The sequence below is a fragment of the Eleginops maclovinus genome, chromosome 19 (genome assembly GCF_036324505.1).
Source record: "Eleginops maclovinus isolate JMC-PN-2008 ecotype Puerto Natales chromosome 19, JC_Emac_rtc_rv5, whole genome shotgun sequence".
Taxonomy (NCBI): Eukaryota; Metazoa; Chordata; class Actinopteri; order Perciformes; family Eleginopidae; genus Eleginops; species Eleginops maclovinus.
Window position 1 is genome coordinate 11741418 of NC_086367.1, and position 23332 is coordinate 11764749.

At 43.7% G+C, this 23332-nt stretch overlaps 1 protein-coding gene across 1 annotated transcript in view; it reads right to left on the minus strand.

Moving 5' to 3' along the window:
• LOC134881692 (latent-transforming growth factor beta-binding protein 2-like) overlaps window positions 1–23332 on the minus strand; it is a 78469-nt gene that overhangs the window by 10275 nt on the left and 44862 nt on the right. Inside the window, exons 10-31 of the mRNA XM_063909208.1 lie at window positions 20695–20817; window positions 20084–20248; window positions 18082–18345; window positions 17444–17463; window positions 17163–17199; window positions 16679–16753; window positions 15657–15782; window positions 15029–15157; window positions 14687–14806; window positions 14287–14406; window positions 11542–11661; window positions 11269–11391; window positions 11030–11155; window positions 10789–10914; window positions 10476–10601; window positions 10158–10283; window positions 9158–9283; window positions 8127–8252; window positions 7768–7887; window positions 7409–7534; window positions 5616–5738; window positions 4699–4827 (exon numbers count right to left, since the gene is read on the minus strand). Of these exons, the coding sequence (XP_063765278.1) occupies window positions 4699–4827; window positions 5616–5738; window positions 7409–7534; window positions 7768–7887; window positions 8127–8252; window positions 9158–9283; window positions 10158–10283; window positions 10476–10601; window positions 10789–10914; window positions 11030–11155; window positions 11269–11391; window positions 11542–11661; window positions 14287–14406; window positions 14687–14806; window positions 15029–15157; window positions 15657–15782; window positions 16679–16753; window positions 17163–17199; window positions 17444–17463; window positions 18082–18345; window positions 20084–20248; window positions 20695–20817 (2676 nt within the window). The remainder of the gene's footprint in view (window positions 1–4698; window positions 4828–5615; window positions 5739–7408; window positions 7535–7767; window positions 7888–8126; window positions 8253–9157; window positions 9284–10157; window positions 10284–10475; window positions 10602–10788; window positions 10915–11029; window positions 11156–11268; window positions 11392–11541; window positions 11662–14286; window positions 14407–14686; window positions 14807–15028; window positions 15158–15656; window positions 15783–16678; window positions 16754–17162; window positions 17200–17443; window positions 17464–18081; window positions 18346–20083; window positions 20249–20694; window positions 20818–23332) is intronic.

The window sequence follows — 23332 nt, forward strand, 5'->3', positions numbered from 1 at the left end:
ACCTTTGAAAGATAAATGTTGAGTGCGCATGTTTCTTTTCAATTCAGAAATAAAAAGTAAATACTTTTCATTCAACATGAAATGTAGTCTGTCCTTGTATTTTTCTGCAAGTCATTAAGTTGGGAACCTTATGAAAGACATATTTTTGATCCAACAAAATTAGAGAACATACCACTGTGTCTTTTTTATCAGAAGCAGGATTTCAACTTTTGTTGACTCCTAGTTTCGTAACAGCACTTTATAACTGTTTATTTCATAGTTTCCATGAATAACAGTAACTCCACAGGAATATCACACATGCAAGAAAAAATGCTGAAAATAACAACAAATTGAATACTCAAATTACAATTAAATGAAACATTCTCATACTTGCAAAGCTTACTTTGGATAAGTCTGTCAGTAAGGACATACAGTTGAATCCAGTGGCATTAAAACTGGTTTATGGAGTGCAAAGCTCAGTCATTCACATATTGCCTAACCAGTTTTATTTATCCTCTGAGCGCCTATAAAGGCTGTATCAACTGAAGACAGCAAGAAAGTGGGCCAGAAAAACCACAAGCCATTTTATTTGAACAGTGTGCCTGGCCAGGGCCCTCTCTCCCCCTCCAACACAGACAACTACTTTGTCAGGCTTGCTGTGGGACAAGTCCTCCGCCAGTGTTTTTGTCCTGACTTGGCTGCTTCTCTAACATGCCTCTGGGGTCAGAGACAGGGGCTCCCACAGGCTAATAAAACTGCAGAGACAAAATTGCCTTTGTCATTTGTTAAACCTCTAACATGAAATGCAGAAAAGGATTGCTAGAATAGACTTGTGGGCTCAAATTGCTGCACGATGATCAAGTGAGAATGGAGGGACACATACTGAAAATCGCCCACCCATTGGATTACCATTTTGCAGCTGAGGATAGAGATGCCAGACTGATGTAGAAGTGGCAAAGCTGTTTGGCTCCAACAATATAATAGAGGAATACATTTTCAAGAAGAATGTTCCCAGAGCTCAATCAAGGTTATCCGCGGATATTAAGTATTGTTTATCGGAGTTTGAGGAGCACTGTGAAGAGCTTAAGTGCAGTGGAGAATGATGGAATGACAGCAGGGAGGTCCGGGACGAAGACGATGAAAACCTGCCGGTAATATATAAAATAATCAGTGTCTGGAGACGGATTTTCATTCAGCTGTAACATGGAACAAAATCTGTTGCAAACCACATGTTGTGATGATGAGATGCAATCAAAGCATCATTGGGGGAGGAATGAGAGCATTCACACCAAACTATTTTAATGGCTCTTGTTTTTCTGTGTATCTGACTCAGTTGAGTTTGAGTGGCAGCTCAACTGGACCGGCCATTCAGATCTTCCAAGCATAGGGTCAAATTAATTATCATAGCAATAATGGTTTGTGGGAAAAAAATGAAGAATACGAAATCAGATCAACCAAGAGCAAGTCACACCAGCAGGACGTGGGGTCGCCTTTCTTAGTCTTTCCATGTACTAATCAGTTACGTCAGGACACTTGCAGAGCTGTAAATTGCCCGGAGGGAAGAACTGGGAGGGTGAGGAGTTCAGTTGAGGTGGGAGGGAGATCCAAGCCCAATAGGCACCTTTCCTTATGGTCTGACCCAGGAGGACCTGCTTCCTGGATCTGGTGATGCTGCAGTTTAAGGGGGGTAGCGAGGTTTAATTGTGTGGGAGTCTGTGCCATGTGTTAATGTGGAGCACATGGTGGCAGGAAACAATAATATAGGAATCAGTGACTGTTGGCTCACCCTCCGTAGCACACACTTATTCTCTGGGCAACCCCTTGTCTGATTGGACCCATATGCAGAGGTTATTTCACACGCGACTGGGCGAGGATGAGGTGAGGTATTTGTTTTCAGGGGAGCATGTTTGTACGCTTTATCTGACATTACATCTACAACCTGCCATGGGTTAACTACAGCGGAGGTCAAACTGTGTATAACGTGTGGATTTCTATGTGTACTTGATCCTAAACACATACACACACACACACATGGTAAAGTCTTTAGGTTTGCTATACGTTTAAAGGGGTGGGAGGTTGGCAAGAGCGTGACCACAGACAATTTCCGCCCTTGGACAAGCCTTATTAAAGACAGGGCTCAGCTTGAGGGAATTTATGAGCACGATGGTGAATGAAAGCTAAAAAACAATGACTTGCGACTACACACATACTGCCTTTTTCACATGCCCAAAGGAGCCATGAGTACAGCATCATAGGAGAACTACAGCCCCCACATCACAATCGTGGAAAATAAAGTGTTTTCCCCTTTTGTATTATGGCCTCTAAAAATAAAATGAGTACCGTGAGCAGAGCCAAAGACAACCACTGCCCCTTCGAAGGCCGGTGAGTAAAAATAAAACAACGCCCCTCATAGAAATGGCAAATTACAGTGTCTGGCCTCTTCTTAAATATTTGATGATTTTTACAAGCAGACAAAAATGCCTTGGAGTAATTGAGCTCCCTCCCTGGAATTTTATTGGGGTGACGGCAAGCATCTCTCACAAGTTGCAATCGTGAGGTGAAACAAGACACTATTGTGCGCAGCACTGGGCTTCTGAGGGTGAGAGGGCTTGGTGCTTAAACTGTGGCTGTGAGTCAACGTTGAGCTGTACGAGTGTTTGTTGTGGGGTCCAGTGAAAACATGGACAGCTTGAGTCACAACATAGCAACGAGGGATAGATGGTCGGACTCTGTCATAACTTGGCAAAACACAGAAGTTAGGTAAACTGTGAGTGTTGTGCTAACATAGGGGACATTGTTAGCTATTTTTCTGTGTTTCTTAACAAGGATTTCATTGAATGATCTTATAAACAACGTCATATTTTGTCCACCAATAAAAACAACTTGTATATTTTAATAGAAGTTTGAAAAAGTAAAAGCTGCTTTTTCCTGCACTAATATACAACATTATCTAATTTTCAAGCAACAAACTCATTCTCAGACATGATTACGAGTGATATTTATCTAAGTATTTTTTACTTTTTTTCACTTTAAGATCGTTCTATATTAACAGTGTATTTCAAGTAGTCTCCTCACTAAGCCACATGCTGTATTTATCTTCCTCAGTCCTTACAGTTGAAATACTTTTTTTTTTCGTTTGATGCCACTATTGCCAACCCAATAAACCATTCTTGAAATGAGGGCTCGCTTTGGTTCCTCCAATTTCTCATTATATTTTGCTTTCCCACCATTAAACTGGTCTGAATAAAGTCTGTGGCTCCAATGGTGGCTTATCCCACCTAAAGATAACACCGTGCTCTACAGGACATGTCAGGTAAGAAATATGTGACCTATAGCGCATAACGTGGCACTGATTTATGCCTATATGAGCGGCTACGCAGTGTTTTGAATATTGCACTGAAGGAGTGGAGGTCAGCAGCTGCTTTCAATCTGCCCTTATCACACTCCAGACCCCGGCACTCTTCAGCTGATGCCAGACAGGCAACATCATAAAGTGCAACGAGGACGCAGCCACACATAGCCGGGATCAGGGTGACGGAGGGGTCTGATCCGTCACCGATCATCATATTCTCCCTTGATTTCCATCTGTTGATAGTCCAATAAAAACTAAAGGGTCATGAGAGTCTGTGAAGCCGCACCGCACTCCAAGTGCATCTGTACGACGGTTAGTCTCTGGTTCTCTTTCTCTAACACAAGCAGAAATGCATAAAAACCCAAAGCTAACCACATGCGCACACACATACGCACACAATCACCCGCAAACACCCACAGCCTCCATCTGCAGTCCAACACATCATTCCATTCAGATGCTCTCAGACTGCTTTCCCCCTGCGCCTGTCAATCTCCAGTGACTGTTTGGATTCTGACTTGCTATAAGGAAAATATTCGCCCTTTTGTTTTTGTCTAGCATATTTTTTCTAAAAAACAAGTCTTCTTTTATAGTGCTGTGAGAGCAACACTGATGAGTAATGCTGCGCTACAAAATAAACAGAAATCGTTGTGCAACAAACCGCATTTATATCTCTAGGTGTCTAATCCTGCCAGTAAACACAGACAGCTTCATGTATTCTGGTGGTGTTGGGGATGTATCTGTTGTTGTTATTGGCCAGCTGTGGGCCCAGTTGTAGCCTAAGTTTAAGCCTAGCCGGTCAACTCAGGTGACCGGGCTCCTCTTTAGGGGAGGAAAATAGGTAACAGCAGATAAATGTATCCCCTCTCAAAAGGAGAACAGAGGTGATCAGGTTCCACCGAGTGTCTCTGCCAGAGACACTCCATTAGCTCTGTTGTCCAGAGGATGAGACCATTATCAGCTGCTGGACTCTCACACCCCCTTTAATGAGAGTGCTCTCCTCTTTCTAGACTGTCCCAATTTCAAGGGGCTACTTCTCCTCTATGGCCTCTTGTGCAGGAAGACCTCGAGTACCTGATAGCTCTTTGATTCCCATCAGCCTCTCTGTGTCTGCATGCCAAACAGATAGCATCACCTATGCACAGAGGGTCAGTCCTGAAGAGTATGTAGAGTTGAGTTGAGGCTGTGTTCGCCTTCATTTCAACTACAGCCCAAATTTTGAATGGCACGAAAATAGTTAAGGGCTATATAACCCATACTACAGTACTTTCTACTTCAGTCTGAAGGCAGTTCGCCTTAAAATCTAACTTTTCTTTTCTTAACATAATTGGGTGTGCTGGTCTTTAACTGTCTGCGGTGTCACCACTCACCACAGTCCGTGGCGTCTCCTCCCTCGAGGCCAGGCTGGCAGCCCATGAAGCAGCGGTAGGAGCCAATCGTGTTTTCGCAGCGCCAGGTACCACACACTGAGCTCCCAAACTCCTTGCACTCATTCTGGTCTACAGTGAAAGGGAGCAAGACAGATGTTGGTTAGTAACTGACAAACAGAGGCACGAATACAACCACATGTGCAATCAGACACTGACACACACACACACACACACACACACACACACACACACACACACACACACACACACACACACACACACACACACACACACACACACACACACACACACACACACACACACACACACACACACACACACACACACACACACACACACACACACACACACACACACACACACACACACACACACACACACATATTCCCTCCACTGCTCCTCTGCTTCCAGTGTAATGGCAGTACAGCAGGAGGTAGTCAGGAGGCCTGTGGTGTAGCTGTCCTCAGTAAACGCAGCAGGCAACAGGAATGGCCAAGAACAATATTATCACAGCAACCAAAGAACTTGTGAAGGAGCTAAAGGGAGACGTTCCAGAGGGAAAACACCACCCGCTCACAATCGGGTCATTCATACTGCCCTCTGGGGAGCGGGATTTCAGGGCTCCCGCCATGTTATCCAGGCAACCCTCGCTCCTGGGACTCTGGAGGAAAACTTTAAACCAGGCTTGGACACTTTCCCTGGAGCCCAGTCCCAACTGCCTATAGATAATCAATCATGGCCAAGTGTGCTATGCTTGCGCTTAAATGTAGCGTGACGATCAAACAGCTAATGGTGACATGTTGGTTTGTGCAGAGAAACCTCAGGACAGAGTTAGGGGTCAACAATCACTATGGCACGAACAACAGAGCATCACAAGGGGTTTAATTCTGTCTTACCTTCGCAGTCAGCCGTGTCGGCGTTGAACTTGAAGCCAGCCTCACACAAGCACAAGAACGAGCGGTCAGTGTTGATACAATTACCCCGGGTGCACACGTTGCCTTTACTGCATTCATTCTCATCTGAGGCAGAGAGAAGGAGACACATTAAGAGAGATAATTGAAGGAAGGGTGGGTCAAGATTTGCTACATGTTAATTATAACTTAATATCCCCATATATCTTCTGTCTTCATTACATCCACTGGGAACACCACTCCTTTTCATAACAATCACAAAAAGAATGTGTAATCAAGCGCTTGTCTGAGCACAAGATGCATTGACCATTTGGCGTGTGTAACAGTGTACCGGCAAACAGGAAACAAAGGAGGGAAAGAAACATGTACCTCACCATCCGATTCGTAAAAAAACTAATAATAATGAATGCGATTTGCTTGATTAGCAGTAGATTGGTGGATAATTGCGGCATTACAACATAACTTACAAGGCACTTTAGCCTGCGGGAAAAGGAGGTGGAAAGTCAAGAAATCTGGGGGGGAAATCCTGTCTAAGTTAAAGCCTGTCTTTCTTTCCAACCTAATAATCAGATGAATCTTTCAGAGACGACAAGGCAAACACCCTTTTGCTAAGATTGGGTGAAAAAAAAAACAATAGCCTAGACTATAAGCAAACACATAAAATACTATGTCTGAAGAGCTTTGGAGTTGATTTAAGGACTGTAGTAAAAAGGCTCAGCAAGGCCATAGCACAAACTGTTGATTTAGATTATATTTAGATGTGTTTCAGTCTGCTGTCAGTCCCTTATTACATTTGTTCTGTTTCTGCTGAAAGACTGGCCTGGTCAAGGCCAAGCATCATTTTGCCGAGCATCACCTGACTCAACCCATCTTTCATTCCCATAAACCCAAACCCTCATCCTCCCTTCTCCTCCCCCTGCAGGCTCATGTCAGAGGGGTCTGGCTTTCATTGTGTCAGCACTGTACACACAATGGCAGGCTGCAAGGAAATATATGACAACTGCTGATTTATAGGATAATTCAAGTGGAGTATTTGTTGTGGCGGGCAGCCAAAGTACCTGATGCAGGCTAGTTTGCTCCGAGTCTGTGTACGATATCTAAGGCACTCCAAGGCCAAAGCCTCAGTGGAAGAATGTCCCTGTTCAAGGACTGACCCTCCTCTATTGTAAGTCAACCTAAACCATCAAGAACTGAGACAGTTTCTTGAGGGGCCTGGATCCAGAGATTCAAGCCTACCTGCTTCACATCACAATAGGATATTTCACTGCCAGACGGTTTACGTGACTTCACCTCTTACTCTACAAGACCCACCAGAAAAAACACTGATCCAATCCTGAAATCCTAGCCAAAGTTATGTGCTGAAAAGAAAAGCCTTCCATAGCTGGTGATCAGGCTTCATTTTTGTTCTCCCATCGCTGTAACTGGTGGGTCACTGGGTGCGGCTGGAATAACATCAAACTGATGTCCGAAAGGGAGAGTGAGCTGAGACAGTTGATGAGGCCACGGCCCATTAAACAGACGGGCCGGCCTGAGCACCCATGCCAAGGGTCCCAGGCCTGGCCTCAGCAGACAGAGTGTGATACTTTTCTGTCACCCTGCCTGCACTCAATGAAAAACAGTGTGCAGGCCAACAAGGTTACTGTAAAGTGACATAAGCAATATGGGATAAAATCATTATTACATTATAAACAGCTTTATCATTTATTACTCTGCCTCACCCAATTACACAAAGCCACTAAAATCATTTGAGAATCTTTTCCAACTGTTTCCTACTGTACCTTGGCAGCCGAACCTCCCATCGACAGTGGTGATTCCATCAGGGCACATGCATGTGTAGGAGCCCTTAGTGTTCACACAGTCTCTTTCACCACAGATCCCCATGATGGTTAAACATTCATTGATATCTGTCAGAAATATACACACACAGAGCCGTGTTAGGATGCCAACATGAGGTAAGCTTTGAGAACCACTCATAGTATGTTTTGTGTGTCAGAAGACTGAGTTTCTCTGTGTGTGTGTGTGTGTGTGTGTGTGTGTGTGTGTGCGTGCGTGCGTGCGTGCGTGCGTGCGTGCGTGCGTGTGCGTGCGTGCGTGCGTGCGTGCGTGCGTGCGTGTGTGCGTGCGTGTGTGTGTGTACCTCTGCAGGACGTCCCATCCACCATCTCCAGACCATCGGGGCAGAAACAGCTATAGGAACCGATGGTGTTGGTGCACTGGCCTTCCACACACAGTCCGGGGTCCTCACATTCATTCACATCTGTACAGCCACACACAGACACAGACGTCATCAGCGTGACACATTCCCGCCTGCTGTGAATCCCTCGGGCTCAATTCAAATTCACCCAAGTTCTGTCATTTGGATGACGAGCTTCCAGACCACAGTGTAAGAAAAGTTATGCATCATCAGCAAGTAATGACTTCTTCTTTACTCCTTAAAGTCATGCTGTGCTGGAAATTATTACAAAATTACAAAGCTATCCACCCAGTGTGGCGTACCTTCACATGAGAGCCGGTTAGGAGCCACAGTGAAGCCCGGGTCGCAGGCCATGCAGGAGAAGGAGCCCTCTGTGTTGGTGCAAACACCCGCGGGACACACACCTGGGGTCTTACACTCATCAACGTCTGAGAAACAGGAGCAGAACCAAAAGGTTAGATCGAGTTTATAGCAAGCCCACTTTTTGTCTTATCTTTGAAAAATGATGTGTGTGTGTGACTCAGCCTTACGTACAGTAAGCGAAGCCCTCTTTATTAGATCACACTGACAGTGTTTTATTAAAAAGGGTGGAGAGATAAGTATGCAGGACAGTCATTGAATCCAAAACAGCGAGCTATTACAGGTGGCACATAATTACTGTATCTACAAACAGTCACTGGCTCGCTGTTATATGATCATTGGAAATTCCTTGAGGTACAGATTGTATTTCTTACGGAGAAAAGAGTGTGGGCCATTGTTAAGTGATTGAGACGGCTCCGTTTTGCCTTTGGCTGAACAGAGAGAGTTCAACAGGGCGAGCTTGCTGCACTACGTGGAAGGCAGGGGAGAGGTTGACTTCATTTCAAATTAAAACTTTAATATTTTCCATGGCATCAGAGACAACCATTAAAATCCTATCAGAGGACGACTTGGACTCGGGCTTGTTTTATAAAACTTTTTCCCAGCGTAAAGACTCGTATCAGTTGGGGATCTTCCTCTTGGGCTACATCCACACTTCCATTTGAAAACACACCGCAGTATATATGACTAAGAAAGGCCATGTTCGACTACATTTAAACAATCATTCCTTTTCTGCTTCCTATGAAGTAATGACAGATCTGACCTCCCTGGACTCGTCAAAGCAGCCGTTTCACTGCATTCATCTCATAAATCATGTCAGGACAAATTACTGAGCACTGCAAAGATTTTCTGTAATCATATTCTGGGTCTAATGCATTCCTTTACGACGCTGCTGTACTGTAACTCTGGTACCATGTAAGCCATAGTGACAGCTTGAAGTGTTGAGCAGGTATTAGAACACAGATATTTTTACCTTCACAGCCGTAACCATCCTCAGTCAGTTGCAGGCCGGCTTCGCAGCTCCTGCAAGAGTAGGATCCACGGGTGTTCAAGCAGAGCTCACCATGGCACACGTTAGCCGCCAAGCACTCATCCACATCTGGACACAAATATAGACACATCATAGCACAGATTACCATCGCTTCAAATGAATAAAACCTGGCAGTTGCAGTCAGCTAGATCGGTAAAAACTGGAACTACAAATGACAAGTGTCGACACCTCTATCTCTTAAGATGAGCTATCTGCAGAACATTTGCCTGACGTCATCTTGTTCTATTTGAAGGCCGGTATCTCACTGTGTTGAGCGAGGATCAGATGAGCGGTACCAGAGGCGGACGGCTCCAGGATCCAGCTATGATGTGATGTCTACAAGGAGTATTTGGGGATTTTAGGGCTTTTATGATGGAGCTCTGGGATCTAAGCTGTCATACCTGATGCTCTTCATGTACAACAGAAAGCGGCTGAGGAACCACAGCGCTGGCACATTCAACTTGAAGCACAGCATTTTTTTGGTACTAAAAGACTACTTCATCAACCAAAATGTTCGTTTGTTAATCAATTACTCACCCAAATAAAAATGAAAAGGTTGTTTTTCTTGCATGGTTCCACGGTGAACAGCAAATCCAATGATAATGAATTGAGGTAAGTGTACTGTTTAACAACAACAGCAACAGCATGACAACATCCTTTTTCCATCTCTGACGCAGGCAGTATAATTCAAGTACAATTACTTTTTTACTCATTACATTTTTTGTAATCTTTGTTCACCATGGAGGTATGTAAGAAAAACAAACATTTTTTCAAGAAATGTAAAGGTATCACGGTGTGAGTAATTGATAACAACATATCATTACATTGTGGGTTAGGTATTCCATTAAGGCACAGATTGGCACGTTTGAATGGAAGAGGAAGCTAGACACTCCTGTGCTAAATAAACACATTACATTCCTGCATAAACACAGCCAATCCTCACCATCACACTGCTGTCCATCCTCAGAGACTCTGAATCCAGGTTGACAGACGATACATGTGAAGGAACCATCCGTGTTCGTACATGTTCCCTGGGGGCATGTGGTGGGCAGCGCACACTCATCAACATCTGCCGTGAAAACAACACAAACTGTTAGACATATGTTGCAGGGACCGGGGCGTCTCTACAGCCCCCCCAAAAAAGACTCAAATTCCTGATGAGAGGAACCAACCATTAAACCCCAGCAGTGTTAGTTTTTGCAGTCTTAATAATATACATATGGTGGCATGCTGGAGTACAAGTGGTGTTGAAAAATCCTACCTTCACAGAGCTCTCCGTCATATGATACTCTGTACCCGGTGGGGCAGTTCTCACAGGTGTAAGAGCCTTCCGAGTTCAGACAGATCCCGTTTGCACAGGGAGACACGGACTGGCACTCGTCAACATCTGGTTAAAAGATACGCACAGACATGCATGGACACTGATCATTATAAAGACTGAATACCATGTGGAGGGGGTTCAGTTGGAGTTTTTATTGGTGTGGTGACAAAACGCCCAGATGTGTTGAGTGAGTCTTCAACGTACAAAAGTCTAAGTGTTTTTTTACTTAATAAGGAGCACAGCTGGAGTTTACCTTCACACCTCTGCCGGTCTTGAGACACTCTGTAGCCAGCCTTACATCTGGTACAGGTGTAGGATCCCTCTGTGTTGGCACACACCCCACCAAGACACAAGTCACCCTGGTCACACTCATTCACGTCTAAAAACACAAGAATCAAATTAACACTAAAACTTGGCGTGCATTTCATCACAGTCTGCAGATGTTTGTAGAAAAACACAGTTTAGGAGAAATCATTAAACAGCCCATTTCATACCTTCACATCTCAGTCCATCAGCAGATGGTCCAAACCCAGGCCTGCAGTTCTGGCAAGTGTAAGAACCTGCAGTGTTGATGCAAATTCCCGCAGGGCACATGTTACCAGTTGCGCACTCGTTGACATCTAACAAAAAGAAACAATTTGCAGACATTACACCGCTGCAGAGAGAGCTCCACACGCTGAGAAGTATGCAGTGATGAGTTACGCCCAACAGCTCTAGATAATCCTTTGCAGACCTTCGCAGTCTGCGCTGTCTGAGGTGACTTGGTAACCATGGTTACAGGTGCATTTGAAGGTGCCGTCCAGATTGACACAGCGGCCATGGAGACAAACTCCAGGAAGCAAACACTCATCCACATCTAGAGGGAAGATAAAAAATAAAGAGTATGTTTTTTTTGTAGCCTTTTTTTATAAATGATCATTTATTTCAGTGTTTCAGTGGTAGCACTGTGGAGATACATTCACAGAGCTGTAAAGTTAATGATGTCTGTCTTCTGAATGACAGTTACCTTGGCATACATTGTCCAGTAAGAGTTTGTATCCCTGGAAACAGTTGCACATATAGGAGCCCTCGGTGTTGACACAACTTCCATGATTGCATGCTGTTTTGTTCAAGCACTCGTTTACATCTGAGGACAGATAAAGTCAGGAGAGGACACAACGTATGTGAGACTGGGATTTTAGGTTTTATTCAGTCCCAATGTAATTAAAGGGTCAGTTCATCCTAAAATAAAAGTCTCAGTTACTCTACCTTTAGTGGACTGTTAAGATATGTAACTGTAAGATTTTTTGCCGCTACCCCAATACAAAGAAAGTAAATGGTCAGTTGTGGTGCTCAATGCAATGAAAAATAACACGTGTAGCATTGAACATTATGTTGGAGTAACTCTAAAATAACTGAAGGTAATAAAGTGTCACTTTCCAATGCAGGGAAAGTCCAACACAACTCAATTTCTCTAGGCAGAGATGCAGAAAGCCAAAAAAAAGATGTCTCAAAAGGTAGGCACATTAAACCAAACATATGTGCATTGCTACAGAACACTCGATCAAAGTAGGAACAATGATGAACAATGCTTTTGTAATTTAGGTGTCCGAGCCCTTTAACACAAGATAAACTATAAAATGCCAATGAAATTCAGGCTGTCAAAGCAGGAAACAATACATAAAAACAAAGACATGTATACAAAACCAATGTTGCATTCGTAAAAAGGGAAACAATTACAGCATAATTAGCTGCTAATGACTGAATAATAGCAGTCATTACATTACATCAGTGCCCAAACCTCATTCAAAGGCCTTTTACTATTTGCAGCAGTAGCTGTCTTTTCCACATTGTGAGTCAGAACAGTAAACCAAGGGATTATTTGTTGAAAACCTCATGCGGAAATAATGTTTTATAGTGGATTTTACTAAGTGTTAACAATGGCAATTTTTCAGCCGAGGTGTGGGGAGAGAGTCTAATTATGTGATAGTAACTGAGAAAGAGACATTAAAAGAAGAAAGAAAGAAGGGGAGAGGAATGTAAATAATTTGTCTGCAAGAGGAAGTGTAAAGAGGACGTGATAGAGATGCTGAAATGGAGCGCTCACACACTGAACACACTGCGAGGGAGTTACAGGCTGGGTTTTGTTTGCCTAGCAGTGGGCACTGCCAGACGTCTGTCAGTATGGCTTAATGCTTTGTTTCTGCAATCATCCGGCATCTCTCAGGCCTCCCAGATAAGCCCTGACAGGGGAATGGAACTGTTTTCTCTATCACACCAGCAATTAAGCTTATCCATGATTTGGCCAATTGGGCCTAAACTACTGTGCTACCGTCAATTGACTGAAGCAAACCCTGGAAAACTGGCGCTCCTGTTTTATGTGACTCTCGCAGCGCCAGACGTATATTGCGGGCCCGCTAGCGCTGCCTTGGTGGATATTCGGAGTGAAAATATTTACCTCCAGCGTTATCCCCCATTTACTGGCTTCCTCTCAATTGCTATTTATACACACCAGATTTACACAAAATGAAAAATGTTAGTAGACTCACAAACACAAAGTGGCTGAAGTGGTGTTTCTTTTGGAGGCAAATTAATCCTGAGACTTTTAAACAAGGGCTGCAGTCCTCGTCGTCTCACTGAGAAATCGGTTTAAAAGAACTCCAGATTACAACTTAAGTACATTTCCATATTTTCCACCCTCTTTCTGTCTTCTGGCTTTCCACATTTCTGGAATACTCACTGCGAAAGCTTCGGTTTCCAAACAAATTAGAGGGGTTCAAGGTCACAGAGAGGGGATGTGGTAAGTCACACCGGTCAGGCTCTTATGTAACAGGGGCTAGTTTCAGGTTGAGAGCTGCTAAAGTGATAGCTTAAACACAACTCATTCCAAATGCAGTCGTCGGCCATTTGTGTTTTCAAATACAATAATACACAGTTAAAAGTTTTTACAGCCGACCGTTGTCAACACTATGGGTGAGAGAGAAAATGTGTTTGCGTGTCGTGACCTCTGTGCTGTGGGGAATTAAACCTATGACCTTCTCATACATCTCCTGTGGCGGCTCGGTCCTCTCAGTTAGCCCAGCAGTGGTAATAAAGCCTCCGCTGGGCCCGACAGTACAGTGGCCAGAGCTCTCCAACAATATTACGCTGTTTGTTCAAGGCCGTGGCCAAGAAAAAATATTTGGACTCTCCCAAATTGAAGTATTATAAACAATCGTTTTACAGGGCCAGTGATATCAAAATATCAGCAATAACACGGTGAATGTGTTTAAATAATACTGGGGATATGCGGAGGCTGCCGGGCGGAGTAGTTGATATATCATACGTGGAAACACTGAATAGAGAGAGAGGGCGGAGGGTCCGAAGTGGCCCTAAAGTGGTCCTAAAGTGGTCCACGCATGACATATAAAAATCCAGTTTTAAGTCTTCTGAAGCATGACATACAGTTTATTTGATATATTTTTTTTTCCCTTTGAGTAAAAAGCCTCAATTCAGAGAAACAAATTGAGCTGTTGCTATTTGGTGAACCATACTGCACGATGAGCTGTCAGCAAGTTATTAACAGTACGGCCTGTTGCCATGGCGCCTTGGTTATTTTTGGTGATGCCAACTGGGAGCAGAAGCTCTTGTCTACGTAAATGTTACCTAATACAGGAAGCTGTTACGGAGTTAAGAGGGAAACCCGGCTTTTTTCCATGCAGCGGTCGGATACACCCTGAGGAGTTTGGGTAGTGGTGCTGCTGCTATGATGGGGTGCGGGGGAAGTTCTTACCCACACATCTTTCATTGACGGGCCTGAACCCGGGCCCGCAGTCCTGGCACTGGAAAGAGCCCAGAATGTTGACGCAGATACCGTAGGGACAGGAGCTGGGATCTCTGCACTCATCCACATCTGCTCAGAAATAAAGAAAGAAAATCGCTTAAAATTGTTGTTTATAGAAAAGAATGTGCACACATATGGAAGAAAGAGGGTTTGAGGTTACAAATGCTAATATATACAAACACCGAATCTCTCTCTGTCACAAGTTGTGTGTAGTTTTCTTCCTGGCTTAGATGAATGATGAGTATATGTTTTGTTACCAGGATACACATTAACGAATAGGCCTGGCTTATGTTTTGTTTTTTTGTTAAATCTATGTGTGCATAGGCGCCTGTGTGTGCATGCATGTCACCTTCGCATTGGCCTCTCCAAGACTTGGCGTAGCCACTGTTGCATTCACAGGTGTAAGATCCTTCTGTGTTGACGCAGTCACCATTCTGGCACTTGTTGGGCATGCTGCACTCGTTAATGTCTGCCAGTTTGAATGAAAACCAAGGAGAATGGAAAAGAAAGTGACTATTGTGTTCCACAGCATTTCAGTAATTAGGGCAGGATGCATTTTAAATGAACAGTGCTGACTGACAAAAACTTGTGGCGCTCTCTAATGGAGACACAGAAAGCTAACAGCTGTCTATGGTGGCTTCCCTCCATTGGAAACATTATGTCTTCTGCTGGCATTTGGGCTGCATCTCACCTTGACAGAACTTCCTGTTCTGTGTGATCACCTGGCTGTATCCACTGTGGCATGTACAGGTATAGGATCCATAGCTGTTTATACAGCGACCCTTCCCCTCACATGGTTCCTCGTCACACTCATTCACATCTGCATCGGGAGACAGAGAAAGAAAGTAAAAACATGGAGAAGGTGAGTACAAGACATCATGCAAAATTACATTGCTGTTCCTTTTCTTTGGCAGAGACTGTACACTTTTCATGCCCTGACTTTGGAGCTCCTCTCCTGCACAGGCATTCCTCTGCGATTGGCCTGAGCCCAGCCTGAGTGGAGCAGAGTCTGCGGCCAAGTGGCCTTCACCATGAGGTAAGGGATCACAGCAGCGTGGCAGCTCTTTGGAAGGCCTGCTCTCTGTTGTCAGGCATCAAGGAACAGGTCAACATAAACAAACGGATCCTTTTCATTTTTGGCTTGCTTCATTTCTCAAGGCTTCTGTGCCACGTAACATGTTGAGGACTGGCTCGCATAGAGACGATGACAGACAGAGACTCTGGAATCAGCATGTGTGTGTGTTTGTGCGACCCCTACTGCTCTTCGAGTGTCCCACCGTTACCCCATGCTACCCCCCCCTCTGCCTTTCGATGCTTACCAATGCAGTTGGTCTGCAGTGCGCTGAGCTTGAATCCCGACTCGCAGCGGCAGGTGTAGCCAGTCTGCACAGGAATACATTTCCCGCGCCCACATATGGCAGGGGTGGTTGCACACTTGTCAATGCCTGCAAGAAGCCATGGAGATGTGCAGAGTCATTACTCAAAGGGCAGACGGAAAAAAAATGACCTAGGGTTACATAACATTACGGACACTGTTAAAAGTTTTAAAAAAACTGCATTCCATTAGCACATGTGCTTTCACCATGGAAACCTGTCTGTTTTATAGGTGAGGCCTTGGATGAGAGGACAGATTTTACAGCACTGTAGTGTTCTAACAGGTGGTATGGAGCTCTTACAAAGAGTTCAGCGAGAAACATGTCACGCACAGTAGAACCTGACATTGGTGTTGTTCTTGTCTCTGTCTGTCCAAATGGCCTGGTAAAACAGACAGTGCCCTGGGCCCCTGTGTCCGGTTAAGAAGGGGGAAAACTACAGTACGTCTTTTTTTTTAGGATTACTGTAAATTCTCCTCACTCTTCCTCACACTGACACCCAAACGCTGTCGTCCTTCACTTTTCATAAATCTGGCCTCTTTCAGCTCAGCTTTGCTTCTCCTTCCAAGAGACACACTCAGTCTTGGTTTCTCGCTCTCTCACCCTCTGTGCTGTACGGCATCTCCAAGCCAAATTGGCTCTGAGAAAAAGAGGTCAAATAAAAATATAATACAAGCTCTTTTCGGTTTAAGTCTGGGTAAGCCTGAAAAAATGTCTGTCTGCCAGTAATTGACTGAGCACATATAAAATTAAGAGTTATTGTGCATCGTGGTCCTACAGCTCCATACCCACATGGCAATTAAGGACTTTACCAAGTTATATATATGATGTGCATTCTAGATAGTATGTTATTTATTTTACCCTCCCATAAACCCACCCTCCAGCTCAGCAGCTATCCCTTTCATGTGTTGTTGATGGTTTAATGAGACCCCATGTATTTAACATGTGTATTCTAGTTTATTTTTTACCTGTGGCTGAAACTGTATGGGTTGTGTCCTCTGAATCCGGCTTCGGGTTGATGTTAGAGGAGTTTGGAGAAGTTTCTGTGAAGACAGATGGAGACTGGGTGAACCACTAACACTGCGACACATAGTAAATTCTCATTCTCTACGAGCTGCTTGTTTTCCCAGCCACTACTGCCCCGGCTGTCACTCACTGGGCAGCTATAACAAAATGATCTACACTTTCCTCTTGGGCTAAAAACAGTAAAAGGACCAAACTAAATCAAGTAGACTCATTGAATAGAGTCAACCTATAGACTTTAAAGTCAATGTTTTCAGTGGCGTGAGGGCGGAGCGACCTTGAGACCTCCACCGGAGTAAATCATAGAAAACACATCATGTGTCTGTGCCCGACTGAAACTACTTTTGAGCTTGAGCTTTGAGCTGAGGCATTAAACAACAGCATCGAGGAGGTAGTGTTTTATGATTTGGAAAACTAGGAGACAAATACCTGGATTTTTCAGCGGTGAGTCAGTCACAACGGCTGGCTAGAAAAGAAGCAAACATGTCAAAGATTTTGGATACATTTCATCACTATATTCATCTTCATGCAGTATGTCTGCTTTTGTCGACATATTCTGCACTAATTAGTTATGTATCTCTACCAAAATGTGTTCTGAATAAGTAACATAATCATAACAAACCCTCCAGCTGAGAAAGCAAGAGCATATCGTTCAAGGATAAACATTTTAAAAGTACGTGCCAAGAGGTTGACAGGGAAGGAGAACTTACCGGGCTCAGAATTTCCGTATCTGCAAAAAAACAGAAAGGAAAGAAAAAATGTATCAGTAGCAAGAAGTTGCCTTTCTGTTTGCATACCATGATTCACTGCATTCAACATACATAACCACCCATGATCTCTTTAGGCACTTAAATCGCAGCACCGGAGGTCTTTATTTCTAATAAAACAAAGCTTACAGCGTATTTATCCTCTGAAAGCCAGACAGAAAAAGGTCAAAGTATCAAAAAAGTAGTGCAGACTACTGGCCAAGAAAAAATGCAAAGAGGGACAAGGAAATAGGAATCTCTGATAATGAAGACAGAAATCCCTAAATATTTACAAAATTGTCTCCTGATATAAATCAAAAGCCTTTAGCTTTGCCAATAAAGAATCTCATGAGCATTAAATCAGGAAGATATATTTAAAGTTCACCTCAAAACATCCTGTTGATGTTTGAGCTTTCCCAAAAAAAAGCTAATCCGTTTGCGTCCTGTAGAGAAAATTAAATCACTCAGGTGCACTGCATTGTTTATGTCATGGGTAAAGGATAACACTATGTATGGAGGCCTTAGTGCATAAGATGTACATTCAGCAACAACCTTTTCTTCGCTTTACCAGAGATTGAATGTACCAAACATGGTATCCTCACCTTCCCGCTCATTAGGTGTCTCCCTCTCTGGGTGAGAGGGATGGACAGGATACTGAGGAGTCTGTGGGTACCGGGGTGCTTGAGGTGTTTCAGGGTTCTCTGGGTATAAGGGTACTCGAGGCTGAGGGAAAGTAGGTCTCTCCTCCTCCCATGACACTCCTGTACTCTGCAGATCATCTTCCCCCAGCCGCGTGACAGAAATCTGCACATCAGAGAGCGAGTACGTGTATCCGTGACCCGCTGGGCAGATCTCCTTGAAATGGTCTGCAGAATAGGAAACACATAGCAGAAAAAAAACGTTGAGCTCACATTTCTGTCTGATAGTCAAAGCAATGCCATAACCCATCCATGTAATATTGTTATGTTGAGCATGCTGTGCTTTACAGTGTGCTGTAAACGAGGGAGTCCGGTTTCGGGCTATTATAGCAGAATAGGTCGCTGGCAGGCCAGTGACAGCTGTCACAGAGGGCTACCATGAGGGGATTTGGAAAGACTTTGGGAAATCTGCAAACAGACACAGCGATGCCAGTGACAGGAAATAGAGGATCATGTAATACTAACTGACCTTTGAACTCTTTGGTTGTAGAGGCATGTGAGTGAGAGGCTAATGGAGGATTGGCTGGCTAGATAAAAGGAGGGAGACTACACCTCTTTGTGTCGGAGCCCAACAAACCTCAGCGATGGTGAATCCATTACAAGTGAGAAGCACTCTGTCCCCTACCTGACCTGAAAGCAACGACTGTATGCCAACAAAGTCTGGACTAAAGATATGAGTAATGACAGATACGCGGTCGCTGTAAATGCAGGAAATGTGGATATGATAGGCTACTGAATGATGAATTTAAAGTGGAGGGAAATGGGGCTTCATATACAATGAGCAGCCACATCAGAGGAACGGCAGTAAATATGGAATGATAGTCAACGGGCTCCCGTTACCAAGACACAATTAATAGGCCTGGCTGCTGGGTTCCGAACATGGCTCTAAGAGCTTGTCAGGCCATACAAAAGCCAGCAAAATAATCAGAGGCTGTGAGTCTGTGTACTGTGTCAGCCCTGGCTGAGCAGCACCATGGAGGTCTGTGTGTGTGATATCTGATCTATGACTTTGCCAATGAATCACTGGCCAGTAGAGACACTCCATTAAACCAGCCTGTTTCTCTCAGAAGCTTTGAAGATGAAATCGGCATGAAAAAAAAAGAAAAAAAAGATGATAACTACTTCCCATGTTTCGCTTGGCCAAGCTGTTTATTTCTGCTGTGAAGCTTTGTCGGACCATTAGTGGGGTTTCTCTCTGAGGGTTGGAGTGATAACACAAGACTGACTCCCACTGTTGTGCTGCCTCCAAATTATGAAAACTGTTATGTTTTTGGTTCTTTTCCACCCCAAACACATTTGGTTTTTTTCTACTGCTTTACAAGCCTGGCAAAGAGCAGAGTGGTGACTGAGTGGTGAATATTCTTTGCCTATGCCTTTACTACTATTGCTAGTACTTACATAATATCACATGACATTTTTAGATCTGCAAAAGCGTTTAACCCAGAAAATACTTTTTCCTGTAGTTTTTTCAGTTTTCAGCATGTACATGGAAGGTTTAGCTTGCAGGTGGACAAGGAGATAAGTCTTGTGTGAAAATACACAACGAGAAAGATTTGTAAACACAACTTTTAAAGTTGGAACCTCCTCCCGGGCTCTACAAGGTTTACGGTGTTAGCCAGCAGGTGTAAGCCAACCCACGATGCACAAGTTTTATGCTTTTTATGTGCTTTGTACGCCAGTTTTGTATAGCTTTCCAGCATGGATACGTGCTTACGATGCGTCACCTGGTTGTTATAATGTGAAAGTGGTGCCAAAAACGTCAAGAAAACAGCCAAATGTTAAGAAAAGAGAAGAGATTATAAATATATTTTTGCAAAATTGAACTCATTGTGCCTTTAGACAGGCTAATGTGTAGAGTTTTAATTTGGGTCACATGTGACAACAGGGTCACTTTTTGGTGCTGTACCTGATCCCGGTAGAGGACAGCGGTCACACCCGGGGCCCCAGGCCTTGCCCACACGGCTGCAGCAGCAGATCTGCTTGGTGATGTGATGAGCCATCGGCAGAGAGCATGAGCCCACTGACAGGGATCGGTAGCAGAACGCCCTCTGGTCAGACACAGCCTTGTCCGCTGGGGAGAGAAGTCAAAATCTATCTCAGTCAAATGCAATATAGTGTTAAGGTTGAGCAGCGCAGGGTGAACCCAAGTGCAGACAGACCAATGTTTTTATCAGAAAATATCCTTAAGGCGACTGGATTATACAAAACTGACAAGAACTCTCTTTGCCTCTTAATCGCAAAAAGAGCCCACAAGACCCCATCAGAAAACTAGAATCTAAATACATACTCGACCAATCAAGATGAGAAGACACAGCTGGGGAGGGGAGGGGAGGGAAAACACAAGACACCATGTGAACAGAATCTGATAATCAGACAGGAATCAAATACAGACATGAGCCAGGGGGTGAACACCTTTCAAAGTAAAACAGGAAACCCACAGACTGTGACAATTCGTAACAGATCGGAACTTACACGAGAGAATGGCTAGAGCTTTGAATATTTAGTTGCAATACTTACAGACACAGTGGCTCCTGTCGGGGTCCAAAAAGAAACCTGGTTTACAGATGCACCTGAAGCTTCCTTTGGTGTTGAGACATTCAGCGTTCTTACAGAGCCCAGGCAGCAGGCACTCATTGATGTCTGTCAAACACGCAGTACGTCAGTAAGTCAGTACATTCTCATTATGGAAATATCATGAAGTCATGTTTTTTTGTTTGTCAGGAATTCTTTTTTAAACTCACAATAAACCCCTCAGCCAAAGTTACAAGCACAAGTATCAATCACAGTTTTGGTGTACTGCTTTTAACATTAGGTATACAAATCCTTCATGTTAAGGCTAGGGCTAAGGTGACAAATTATTGCAATAAGTCATGTAGTTTCCATAGGCAGGGAGGTGATGAAATATAGAAACTTTCAGATTTCACAATTGTGTGAAAGTAAGAAGGAGTGATGAAACATATATAACAGTTTGGCCACTGTAAAGTAGAACACACTCAATCATGTAAAATTTCTGACAGCAAGATATTATGAGTTCTCGTGGCTTTGGTAACCTTGACTTTGACACTGAGAAAGTAGAAGAATGTTCTACATTCTCTTTCCCAATATCTTTCCTTTACAGTGTCCAATAAGGTCAAGGCATCCTCTGCTTACGTCAATGAGTGAAAGTTAAAGACTTTTTGTTCCCTCTGTCTGACCTGAACCATGTGCTGGAGGGATACAGTGGCCAGTGGAGTTTGCTTATTGCTCCAACAGCTCACTCAGAGTCACTAAGCCAAATGAAGGCAAGAAAGCCAGTTAATGTGCCAGCCAGGAGCATTGGGGGACATATTTCAGGTGATTAGTCATGCGGTCACACTGGGACCAGGCGAAGTTTGTTGTTCTACTGTGTTAAACAAAGAGTACATCATTAGCTTTTTTCCCCTTGCTTTGACGACTGGAACCTGACAGCCTGCCACCACAGATTTTCCCAATTTTAATTAATCTGTTCTTGTTTTGTTGTTTTGCTTCCTGCTGGAAAAAGTGAGTGTATAGTGCTCAGGGCTAATATTTTGTGAACTGAGGCAAATCCAGAATATGTCTCAATGTTCTTTTAGTTGTTTTTCCTTTTCCCATCTCTGCTGTCCTTTCTGTTTCCACTTGTCTTTGCCCTTTTCATTGTTTTAAAGGTGAAGCTGTCTGTATAAAGCCATAGCCTGTGCATTATGACAATGTAAACAAGCTTGCCTCTGCTAGTGAAAGTGAAGACAAGGAAGCAGACCACAGATGTCATGCATGCCTCAGCTGATAAACACACTCGACAAAGCTAAGAACAACAATATTCTCATACAGGTACTATGGGAGCTCGGTTTAGTTTAAGCAGCATGCTATCTGGTCAGAGTTCAGGTCAGCGTTGGGCTCAGCCTTCCTCACATGGGGTCTTTAATCCATGGTTCGGTTGAGTCCCAGATTAGTGCTATTGTTACAGTCTGCTGGTGGGTTGATTGGAATTGAAACTGACTTCCATGACAACCTGTCTTGACCAGCACTAATCTCAACATCTATTTTCAATCTATGCTTGGTCGCACTCATTGGTAAATAGTCTTTGTGTGTCCCTCAGCAGTTTTTATGATTGTTGTTTTTATGTTAAATGATACCTACTGATGCATTAAGTGTCAGCCAGTCTGCTTCGACCTTACAGGACCTTTGCCACTTTAAACTCCTGGAAAAACCAATACTCACATAAACACCGGCAGAATTATTTATTGAAACTTTAAAGGGTATTGGCAGCCTTACTCCCTTTATATGCTTTGGCTCTAATGGCTAAATGGAGTGCCTTGTGACTACTTTGGAAGTCTAAAACCAGACAAAACTCATGGGGCCAAAAATTCATCCATTTAGAAACTGTGAAGAAAGGGAATGAACAGTCCGAAATACAGCCGAAGAAGCCATTACTAGGAAAAGTTAGTTTTTCACAAGCAAATTCCTGTTTTAAAACCTCACATAAAACGAGGTCACAACATGTTGTGTCAGGCAGTATTCAACAAGATGAATGTCAAATGTCATTGTTTTAAAATCTTTTGTAACTTTAAGTGGATTTAAAAGAGTTATGTTAGACTTCCATCATCTCTTCTTTGAAGTGGTATGCCTAACAGGACCAGCTCCCATCCCAGCATCTGTTTACCGCCCACACCAACGGCTACACATGCATCTATGTTTGTTAGAAATGTCAAATTCAGCTGACTTCTGAGAAGCAGCTTCTGAAGATAAGGAATCAACTCTGAAGTGAGAGAGCATTGTGTGGCTATAATCAGTCATCTTATCGCCACTGAAGGGTCAGGGGACTGCAGGCAGTAAATCCTCCCTCTTACCGAATATGACACAAGCTCCGCTCTATTCCAATAAAAAGCACTGAAAATAGCTCAGACTTGGAGCCCCATCTTGGCTAGCTGAACACCACTCTGATAATAATGACAAAATCCCAGAAAAAGCAGGTTTTTGCCTCTTTGGCAGTTGCCTCAAGTCCTGAAATTAAAAATATTTTTGGGAATGGAGTGGCAGCTGAACAGGGCAGTAATTTTAAAGCGCCCCAGTAAATATTGTGGGTAACTGTCAGCTTTGCTCTCTTGCAACTCAAGACAAGAGCGACTGAAAGTGAGGAACATCTTGAAACAATCAC